This window comes from Nelusetta ayraudi, unplaced genomic scaffold, assembly GCF_046127955.1.
Source record: "Nelusetta ayraudi isolate G7.1 ecotype Tasmania unplaced genomic scaffold, CSIRO-AGI_Nayr_v1 ptg000009l, whole genome shotgun sequence".
Classification (NCBI taxonomy): domain Eukaryota; kingdom Metazoa; phylum Chordata; class Actinopteri; order Tetraodontiformes; family Monacanthidae; genus Nelusetta; species Nelusetta ayraudi.
This window is the reverse complement of record NW_027466059.1, coordinates 155661-167500: the sequence shown is the minus strand read 5'-3', so window position 1 is coordinate 167500 and position 11840 is coordinate 155661. Positions and strand designations below refer to the sequence as shown.

Genomic DNA, 11840 nt, shown 5'->3' with positions numbered 1-11840 from the left:
AATCCCAGGAAACACGGCACGCACGCACGCTAATATGCACAGCCGCTGGCCTGCAGCGCAGGAGGAGGGGGAGAAGCCCCTCTCTTCCCTTCCTCAGCAGCATCTTATCGGCCGACTGCAGAGGGAGGAGGAATTAAAGGGGGAGAGAGAGATGGATGGCGGAGTGTAGCGCGAGCGCTGGGGTTTTTTTTGCTGGGGAAGGACATGAGGGATTGAGTCGAGGGTAGCGGGCACGAGAGGGGAGACGGGCATTGATAGAAAGAGGAGGAGGAGAATTTTTAATCAGTCTCATTTCCATAACTTTTGTGCGCCAAAAGCAGCAGCAGCAGCTGTTTTTTGTCGTTTTTCTTTTTTTAGGAACACGTTTTGCTTCCCTCCCGTGTTTTGTTTCGTCCGGACACTCAGGCGCTCGGAGGATAAGCGAATCGCCCGTCTTCATCACGAGCCACGGTGCAAGCGTGCCCGATGCCATGACGTCACCCCGGAGGGGTCTCCTAGCAACGGTTGTCGGGGGCAACCGGCTCTCTTTCTGCAGACGGCACACGGAGATACACAGAGAGTGACAGCGTGGACCAGAGTCGAGCGTGGCGAAATTAAAAATAAGAAGAGGGGGAAAAAAGTGCGCATGCGTCACTGGCATCATCCGCCACGCAATCTTTAGGTCGGTAATCCAGATTAATCGACTGCGGCCTTGTGTCACCCGTCACGCGACCTCTTCCTGATTGCTCCTCGTCACCTCTTGGCTTTGCACGTGCCCGATGCAAATTGTACGTTTTCCTTTTCTTTTCTTTTCCCCCTTGCCGTGACCCATTTCCATATTTCTATAAATACCGTGTGCTCCCCACACGGCATGAGCAAAACATGGTCGCACACAGCAGGCCGCTCCTGATGAAGCGGTCACTCTTATTCTCACATTGCCCTCTAGTGGTAAACAACACAAAGGACACGCAGGGATTTTCTGCGTTCCAAGTAAACAAGCTTCTCAATGCAAAGGCACATTCAGATGTAATACAGAGGATGAGCAATATGCCGAAAAGTAATTTTTTATATTTGCCACTTCCTCCCCCGTGTAATGGGTACAACAATATGCACACGGGGAAGATGAGGTGACAGAAGTAATAACGAAAACTCAGAGTTTGTTCTGCTAAATGTGTCCTGATAAGATCTGGATTCAAATCGCTCTGTGGAATATTAATATGGCAGGAGCACACCTCCCATTTATCGCATTCATCTCTCTCTCTCTCTTGTTGTCATGTATCTCTGATCTGACTGTAATTGAATTCTTGTCCCGAGAAACGACGGCGCTAACATGCATCCATTAACGTGCCATTCACACGCCGATATCTCTCCCGGTGTGAAATTACCCGACGGTTTTTGCAGGACAAGAGGGGGGAGGCGGAAGAAAATGCACTTCCACGAGCGGAGCGGCTCGCGCGGCAAATGGCGGCTATTAACTGTTCTTCATTTATATTCAGGCGGCGGCGTGTTGAAAGGGAAGTAATTAGATTTGAGTTTGGCGGGCACTTGCAGCAACACGGGGAAGGGAGTGGAAGCGTTGGGTTTGAATTTGTTCAATTTCACATCAAACCAATTTTGCACGGAGATCCTGTCGATGCTTTTCGGGAAGAGTTTTTTTTTTTTTTCTTGAAGATTTGATTTGTATTTTGAATCATAGCCATCCAAAATGTTCCATTCACACTAACTTAAAAAACAAACAAATGCCTTTTTAACTGGCATTGACCTCCTCTGCTCCCCTATCGAAACGAGACTGCCGAGTGCACGTATCAATACTTGGATTGCTGGCTGGTGTGCCTGCAGGGTAACGCATTATGCATTATTGAGGGGATTAGAGTGGCTCCGAGGTCCGCTAATGCTTAAAACTGGCAGCCCTGATAACATCATCAATCCTCCATGTTTGCCTGTCAGCCAATTAGAAACAGTTATCTCTGAAACTGCGGGACTTAACGGTAAGAGAGAGGGATTAGCTGATGTGTTTGCCCCGTTGTGCGTGCGTGTCGTGCGCGTGGTACAAATGCTAAGGGGGGGAAGTGGGGGGGGGGGGGGGGGGGGTCATGGGGAGATGCCATTTACAGACGACATGCTGCGCCGAGCCGTCTGCCGTCGACCTTCCTGCTCTCTGACCTGCTCATAACTGCAGGGAGTCCTGCAGTATCCGGCTAAGCGACGGCGCAGCGGAGGAAATGCCATTAAAAGGTAAAGATGTCACATGCAGGTACATAGCACACTCACTGCAGCCTCCAGGGGAGCGAGGAGGCCACTGAAAGTCACGGTGCATCGCCAGCAGTGCAAAGTTGATGATTTAGCAGTCTTCAGTTCCCTCTAGAGGTGGAAAGGAGAAACTGCACTACTACTGAGTGTTTTTGGGGGTGCGTGTGTGTGTCTCGCTCCTCCTGTTTCTCCTGCTGTGTCCTGCACTTTCATCATCCTCCGTGAACCATCTGCTAAATATGCCTGGTTGCAACGTCCCGCCTGCCTCTCCGAATCCCTCCACAGCTATGAGATGTGGATCCGATTCAATATTTAAAATCAACAAAACTGACTGCTGCTCATCCCCATTCCGGCTGCACACAAACAGTGAGTCATCTGGCATCGCTGTTATTGCTGTTTCTCCACTGAAGAAGTACATGTGCTGCAGTACTGTGCACCATTCTGCAATGTCTATGATTATTTTTGTTTCCTCTGGGTCTCTTGTTTTGTTAAGAATACGGATTTGTCCCAATGTATCTGGACGTAATAAAATACAATATTTAAAATATAATATAACATTTTCCCTAGACCAATAACTTTCTGTAAAAGAGCAATTACATATTAAATGTGTTAAGGTTTTTTTTGTTTTGTTTTTTTTTTTTTTTTTACAAAAGTGGTGCAGAAACTTAAAGACCCAGTGTACAAGATTTAGCAGCCTCTGGTGGTAAAACAGCATATTACTAAAAATCTGCATTAATCGTTATTGTGTATAACATTATGCTGATGGCCACAGGACGACATTAAAGAGGCTGCAGATGGCAGCAACTCTTAACAGCGCGACAGTGCGAACCATTGTCTCTCGTCAGGGTGAAATAAATAAAACCATATTCTGGACCACCGTGCTGTACAATAGGACCTGTGAATTTAAAAGCTTTGCAAATGAAAATACAACACCACTTTATTTTTTACTGATTTTATATTCAACCAAAAACACATCCTTGAGAACGTTACCCATTGGGCGGTTAATTAGCTACTTTTTTTTTTTGCTGAAGTTTCTGCCAAACAGTGTTTCAGTTTTAAATCATATTCATCTCCTCTGTGTGTGTCTAAGTGTGTGTGTGTGTGTCTGAGAGAGCGGGAGAGAAAGCCTTTCCAATTTTTTTTCAGCGTAACTTCCAGACTTGCGGCTAATCCTGACAGAAGAAAGTGAAGTGAAGGAAGTGCTGTGCGCACAAGTGAGGTAAAACCAATTAAAACGCAGGCCCCCTTTTTCTGTTAACTAAATCCTGCCTGCATAAAAGAACGACTCACCGCCGTCACATCGGCTCCGCCTGTCTGCCTGCTGCACGCGGCTAACGAGGCAGTGCCTCATTATGACGTGGACCTGTCCCCTGTCAACTCGCTCCATATGGCGAGAGAATTGGACGCCACCCCCCACCCCCCACCTCCCCGCGGGACGAGTGTCAGTCCGGGCGTGGGACGTTCGACGCCGCGGAAGCGCGGTCGCACGGCCAGCAAGCGCAGGTGGACGGTGAGTCGCGTCGGCAGACAGGCAAACAAACAAAGGCAGGAAAAATAAAGGTGAAGCAGGAAGCGGAGCCGAGCTCGCTCGTCCCACTCAGACATCTGCTCGCTCCCAGGGACAGATGGCGAGCCAATCAGGCCGCGTGGTGCCTCCGCCACTCCCGTGCCACCCCTCCCGTGCCCTCCCCCTCAACCTGGATGGCGGCACACATGACAGGTGGCACCTTTGCAGATACGACACCGCCGACGCCCCCCCCCCCCCCAAACCCGGAGCATGAATTATGGAGACGTTATATTAGCAAGGGGAGGGTGACTAAAAAATATGAATCCTGTCCAAGCTGATTTCTCTTCCTCGCTGCCTGAGCTCTGAGTGGAAGAAGACCTAAAACCACAAAAGATCCTCAGCCGGATTCAGCCGTGATTGATCGAACTTGAACTCGCCGAGCTTATTGCGCTCCGACGCTGCGACACAGACCATAAACCGGGCATTCATCACTCGCATGCCAGCTTGACCTTCCAAAGGAAAAAAAAAGAAAAAAAAAAGCTGGACGGTTGCCAGATGAGTGTAAGGCTCGGGGTACTAACGTGAGCGACGCCCAGCGAAACGAGACGGGGGTGCCTCGAAACCCGACCGGAGCTGGGATCCTTGAATCTCGTCTTATTGTTTGTCTTTCACAGCGAGCGCGCAGTATCGTATTGTAGGTCATGTATAAATGTATGGAGTAGGGAGCAGAGTGTGGGAGTAGCGTGTGGGCGAGAAGGAGAGGAAGACGGAGCAGCTCTGTCTCAGGCAGCTGCTCGATCAATAACGTAGCCTCTCGTTCGCACTGAATCTCCAGAGGCCTCGTGCGAAAGGTCCAACACCGCAAATGTTTTCAGATCTCAAGTTTTTTTTTTGTTTTTCTTTTTCCCCTATGCCGGTCTCATAAAAATGGTGTTTTTAGCCCTGTGTTTGCAGCTTTTTGCAAAAACACAGGGCTAAAGCTTAAAAGACACTTTGTTCTTTGTATTTCTATGGATTGGGATTAAAATAAGATGGAGGTGATGTGGTCTTGTGGTAAAACTAACCTAGGTATCATACAAAGGTACGAGTGCCCTCTGTGACATCAACAAGGGCTGGTTTCCAGAACAGCATTTTTTCTTGTTCTGTAAACTGTGGGAAAGCCAAGGCAAAGCATGAGCTCGTCTCTCCTCTGGGGGGTTCATTATGTTTTAGAAAACATCAATAATCCACGAAACCAACAAAAAAAAAAGCTTGAAATGAAAATCACAGGCACGCCCGCCCGCACCTGCGAGGGAAGCCAGAGCGGCTCAGGGACACGCAGGACGCCGTGTTTGACACGCAGCAGCCAGGGTCCACACGGCCGCCGGCATTCCTGCTCATTAAAGCACCGTTTCGCAAACCGTCTTCAACGCCCACCGTCCTGCAAGCAACACCGACGCACTCAGTCGATGACCCTGCCGTCACAGCCCACTGGAAGCCGGCAGCATCCATTATCGAGCAGCAGGGCCTGCACTGTGAACAAACACACACGGACGCACATATGCATGCACACACACGCACACACGTTCTACAAGGCAAACACACTGGACGTGCGCACCTTGGACGAGACATGGGCGAGACATGCACGCCTGTAAAATGACCACAGCCGAGAGAGCAGATACTCCAGTGGAGTCAATTAGAGCTGAAGCGCCTTCACCTCTCCAGCTCATCAATAGTCATTAAACAGGCTCGTCTGCAAACAGCTCACAAGATTTAATGGTATGCTGTGACTTTCTCCACACATACACACACACACACACACACACACACACACACACACACACACACAGCATGCCTTACACATTTACACGTGTGGTGGAGAGGAGAGAACATTTGTGCAGCTGCTCCCTTATTCTTCTCCAAGTTTAATTCTTGAAATCTTCTGCTGAAACTCTGACTAAGTCGGAAAGCAGACTTCTTTGATGACGCCGCCTCAGCCTCAGACCTGCGATCAATGGCGCAATCATGGATGGCACTCAAAGTCAGACCCCCGGAGGATAAAGCTGGGATCGATATGGACGCCGAATGGTGACCATAACGGTCAGCAGATGTTTTACATATAACCTTGAAGCGGTTAATTACGATATAACGTCCCAAAAAAAAACCTGCATTCAATTAGCTTTTAGCTGCCACAGTGATAATGCACCTCATATGTGCGACAATGGCGACACGGTGGCGCAGTGGTTAGCGCTGCCGCCTCACAGCAAGAAGGTCGTGGGTTCGATTCTGGGGCCCGGGCCTGGGACCTTTCTGTGTGGAGTTTGCATGTTCTCCCTGTGTCTGCGTGGGTTCTCTCCGGGTTCTCCGGCTTCCTCCCACACTCCAAAGACATGCATGTGAGGTCAATTGAACACTCTAAATTGCCCGTAGGTGTGCATGTGAGTGTGAATGGTTGTCTGTCTCTATGTGGCCCTGCGATGAACTGGCGACTTGTCCAGGGTGTCACCCTGCCTTCGCCCTAAGACAGCTGGGATAGGCTCCAGCAGACCCCTGTGACCCTGAATAGGAATAAGCGGGTATAGAAGATGGACAATTAAAAAAAAAAACATGGAAAGGTCTATATGCTAAGCCAGTAGGGGGCTGTATTGAGTCAGTCCAGGCAGTTAATTTAAGCAGGTGTACCTGGCAGCAGGTGTGGCGCTGATTGGAAGCAAACAGTTTTCGACTGTGCCCTGTGAGTTACGTAGATCGTCTTTCGGTCTGTTATTTTTTGTTCCTGCAATATTCTGAGTTAACGTTATCGTCGTGAGTCATGGTAATAAACCGCCGTAATATTGTAAAACTTCACTTCCGTCTGCTGATGTTTCTTAGCGCACGTCAAAACAAAACGCAGTCGCAACCACAGTAGTGGCACAACAAAGGGGCTTTTGCCACTGCAGTCCCAGTGTATGAGGTATGTGTCTCCATTCCGCAATCAGCGATCCTTTACTTATTTCGCTTGTTTGCGATAAGAACAGGCTGTCCTAAGACCTCACGTTGCAAATCAGGCATCTCAACCCTCAACCTCATTCATAAGCTTTGACTTAATTTTAAAATTGGAAGAGCCTATCAGGGTCTTTCAGGTCCTGTTGCCTTTGGAGAATATAACCAATGCATATACACGGTTTAAGAAGAAGAATCAATCCTTCTTGCATTGGTGTTCTGCATTGTGTAAAAATGATTTCAAGGCTCTTGACATTGATCACAGAACAGCTGAACTTCATAGTCAATTTTACTGCCAAAACAAGGACAGCACATCCAAACTAACATGGACGGTTCGGTGTGTGTGAAAGGCATTTTCCCTCCCAGTAGTTTATTTCCCCCCTGCAGCACAAACCATTAGTTAGCTGACCTCAGCAGAAGCAGCGGCAAACATCGCTCAAGCATTGCTGTTCTGCAGTTAGACTGCAGCTTTTTGAGAAATGAGAGATTTATAGCGAGGAAAAGAAGAAGAAGAAAGTCGGCACTGCGCAAACGAGCAGGAGGAGGGAGAAGGAGGAAGAGGAGACAAAGAGGCAGAGTGAGACAACATGACAGATAGCAGTCATGAAAAGCCATCTGCGTCCGTCGTGTTCATTCATACTGATCACCCATCAGAGGAGGGAATCAATGGCGGCGATATGATGGATTGTTTCCCATTTATTTACACTAGACAGCCTGCGACACAGCAGTGGGAGTGTTGAACGTCCAGTCGTTGAACCTGGCTCGACATTTTGAGTTCCCGCCATTCACTCCTCCAATCTCAGTGCAATAAAAGACTCCAATGTTAGGTCTTGTTGTGTGAATTGACTGAAGGCAAGCTTCTATCACAGACTCTCCCAATGGCGCCACCTGCTTGTGTGTGCTTCTGGGCATCACACGACGATACTGTGCAGCGTGCGGCTGGTTCAGTCATTCTAAATTGTTGTCTTCACTATTGTGACCATGTTTAGTCTTCTGGACGGAATATTGTCAAAAACAGCGGGTGGTAAAAAAGCAGAATAATAGGCAGATTAGAAAATAGTCGTCACTCTTGGCAAGTGCAAAGCGGCAGCTCCAAATTCAGGTCAACACTAGCCGCGTCAACATTAGCCGCGTCGACATTGGCGCGCCGCACACATCTGCATACCGCTGAAAAAAAAGATTTGGGACTCGGCACGAGTTTGATCACTGCCATCTATAACGTGCACGTTCCAGATGCACCAAGAGCGTCATACACACATGCTCACGTACACACAATTACACAAAGTCTTATCTGCTTCTCCCCCTCTGCCATTGTTACCGGGCAGTAATCAATTATCCCAGCATGATGTCATCCTGCTCACCCTCCCCCATACTGTTCAGCTCTCCTCCACTGTGCCGGCTGTTCCGTCCTGGAGTGCATCAGGTCAGGAGTGGAGCAGCAGCGAGGTAGGAAGAGAGAGAGAGAGAGAGAGAGAAAAGAAGCAAACCTAATCCTAAACATTCATGGGAGACGGCACTTGAAGAATAATCACATCTGTGTTTTCCATTTCCTGGACACCCTTAGCTACGTTGTTTACATACATGTAGGAAATGCACACTCGTACATCATGAGTGGTGATCTGATTAGCGCTGCATGAATCCTGTACACACTGACTCATCTGGTCCCCGGGCTCGGGGACAGGATAATTGAATGAGGGACAGTAATGAAGAGAAAGCGGCGGCAACATGGAGGGCAGCCCAAGCATCTGCCCTTTCAGGGATTGCCTCTGCCGTTTGCCTGCGAAGAAATAACACTGCCATTATCACGCCATCAACGTGACTTCACACCATATCAAGCGCAAGCCACACGCGATCACAACATCGCGGACTCGTTAATTAGTTCGGCAGGCGACGTCAATTGAGCGACCATGTGTGGACTTGTTTTTTTTTTTCAATGCAGGATACAACGCTCTGAGGTGAACCTTGCCGTACTGGCGAGGCAGAGTGAGGCTGGGAGCCGCATGCCGTTCTATCACTGTATGCAGAGCAGAACCCTCCAGCAAAATGAGGATAATCCACTTAGCCTCTCTGTGTGTCAAGATACCAACTTGCCCTGGTTTCCTGCTGCTGCTGCGTGCACGACGGCTCGTGTAACAGAGAGCAAAATGTGCATCGATCAACTGCAACCCGCATAAAGGAGGACGACAAAGTGAGAAAACAGGAAGTGCGTGTACGTGATGAGGAGACAGATCGGCCCATTGGGTAATTATTTCATTTTGTTCAACAGAAAAAAAAATAAAATCGCCAAAAACACTCAGCTGTGAAACGTGGCAGGACTTGATCTTCTTGAGTTAGCGCCTCTTTTTGGAATCCATTTGGTCTTGTATGGCTTAAATTGTACATCTCTGGTTAGACCTCAAGTACTTCCATCCCGAAGATGAAGAAGACATCATCCCCTCCTGTACAGCTAATCATCAGTCTAATGCGTGGTGGGTAACAATTGCACTGAAAAGAGCCTTTCAGTGCAATGAGCGTGTTGAATTCAAGGACTCCAGGAAAAGTGCTGCACTTTTGCAGCAAAGGGGTTCAATTCGGAATCTCAGTCTAAGAGGAGGATGAAGCTGGGAGACATGTCGAATACCAGGGATAAAGATCTTGGCAGCAAAGCTATTGCTTGCCCCATCAAGGTCGAATGATACCATCTAGTTGGCGATCTACTCTGATATCAGGTGACGGCGTGTGTCAGTGTGTCTGAGCCAGAGCGACTCGTGCGATCGATCTCCTCGTCCCTCCGTAAAACTGAGACCCATTAAAGCCATGCCGCTATCATGCCAACTAACTAACTGCCATAGATACCTCTTTAGTACAAACAATATGGCAACAAAAATATATTCATTAACCCTCAACTTGAACCTTCAATTGATGAATAAATGTGAATCCCCTTACACTAAAATTGTCATTTGAGTCACAGTATGCAGGCCACAAGACATCATCCAATGTCTCCGCTCAATAGCCTTCTCATCTGGCTCCAGTCTCTGAGACAGGATGGAGAGCGTTCAGCTTTGTAGCTGAGCGAGTGCCAATCACATTAGCTACAGACCAACAAACCCCAGAGGAGAACCCAAACACTTCAGTGTGTTTATTTATGTGTATTGGCCACAAGGGATTCTGGAAAACAAGATATCTATCTATCGATCTATACATCTATCTATCTATCTATCTATCTATTGCAGTTTTTTGCAAGCACAATAAATGTGGGCCACACACAGATTTGTAAATGACCAGGCACTGCTGAGTGTGTCGCCTATAAATAAAAATCACTGCCAGAGAAGCAAGAGATCCAGAGCCAGTGGTCTCTCTGCCATGTTGCGTTGCCAAGTGTCTGATGGCGAGGCGCTAATCATAGTTGCCGGAAACGTGCAAACACGGTGAAAAGTTATTTCCGGTGAGCTGGCAACATGCTAGCGTAAAATGAATTACAGGGGCACCAACTGCCTCTCCAGTGTCCGTGGCAAAGCGTTCATTCTTGCCTTGAGGCCGCGGCAGAGACAACGAGCACCTCCATCCTTCTCATCCTGCCCCCTCGTTGCTCTCACACATCCATTTTTCTACCGGCTCTCTCTCCGACCTGTCCGTCATCTGATGCAGCCATCTACCCCGGGCTGTGCTCCTTCCTCCTTCGAGTGGCCTATCACCATAGAAACAGACAGCCGTGACAGGTGGAGATAGCAGGTAGTGCGGCGATGCGTGACTCCCAGCGGGACTGCGGAATGCCGGCGCTACAGAATGAGAATGAGCAGAGCGCGCTCTCCCCTGCCGGCCCGCATGTGGACGCCGCGCACGTTCAATTCACCCGCGGGCCCGTCGACGAGGGGGTCGGCGCTTTATCTGAATCCTCCGCACGTAGCACAGCCACATGGCCGTTGTTTAACAATGAGGCTGGAGAGATTGATTCCATCCTGGGTGTTGTTCAACCGTGGTTGATTGCACTCTACGGCCGGGTCTGCGCCAGGGCCAATCCGTCATGTCATTAGGGGGCTGCACTCTACAGCAACAAGAACCAACAATAGCACGGTAACAGAAGGCATGACACTTTCTTCTTTTTTTTTTTACATGCAACATGCCGCCAGTTCACAACTGATTGACATGCGTTGCAGACACACGTGCCTTGTTGCTGCCGCCCATGAAATTACGCGCACTCTATGACACCCGCCTTCCCGACAACCGACGGCTCATCCCTGGGTGGATCTCTGCACGCTCGACCATTGCAGCGGTCGAACCACGTGGATGTGCGGAGTGAAGAAGAAGAAAAAAAAAAAAAGCTACACAGTCCCGTGCCGCAGGGCAACGCGGAGTGCAAGCTCAGCCCCGTGGCACCGGCAGAAAAGTTATCAAAGGGTCGCGGGTATTGTAGTGAAGGGGAGGAGCGCTGCGCAGGCATCATCTGTTAATGAGGCAGACGACTCACTTCTCTTTTGAAAAAGCTTTGGCCGTTTGCCACGCTGAGACGGCGGCGGAGACTGTGGGCACACGAGACACAGAGCTTGGAGATACGAAACGCTCCTCTGAGACTTACCATGAGCAAACACACGGCAGATTCGGGCATGAGCTGGACAGCCATGATGGGATGGTCCTGTGGTTTGTGGTTCTGATGGACGAAGTGCTGGCGATGTCCTGGAGGGATGATCTTCCTTCGTCCGCCTTTCTCCCTCCTCCTGCTCCTCTTCGCCGATCCTCAATCAGGACCGGGTGCTCACCTTTGTCCAGATGAAGTCCTTACCCAGTCCCGACCAACCACCCCGCGGCCACTTTCTACGTGTCCTCGGCAACCTCTGTGGATGCTGCAGACAGCCTTGGGGCTCTGACTGCACTGCCGTTGTCCCCAGAGAGCCTGTGACTCCCCAGTCAGTCCCTCTGAGACTCTTCAGCCAGAGCAGAAAGCGACGTCTCCTCTTCCAGCCCCTTTGATCTGGGAGCCGAGTGGACCCCCCCACCCCCTCGCCACTCCTCCTTTCACTTTCAGAGACACTCCCCACAGACCCCCGCGTCCACCTCCCTCAAACCCCTGTGACTCCTCACTTAAATGCTCCCCTCCCTCTTGTCTCTGCCTCCTGCCTCCCTTTATTCAGTCCACTCTCCTCCGCTCAGCACAAAGCCCGGCACG

General features: G+C 49.5%; 1 protein-coding gene across 1 annotated transcript in view; it reads right to left on the bottom strand.

Moving 5' to 3' along the window:
* frmd4a (FERM domain containing 4A) overlaps positions 1 to 11526 on the bottom strand; it is a 99649-nt gene extending 88123 nt beyond the window's left edge. The window contains exon 1 of the mRNA XM_076019147.1: positions 11253 to 11526. Coding sequence (XP_075875262.1) covers positions 11253 to 11297 — 45 coding nt within the window. The 5' untranslated portion in view covers positions 11298 to 11526. The remainder of the gene's footprint in view (positions 1 to 11252) is intronic.
* Positions 11527 to 11840: the final 314 nt, after the last annotated feature.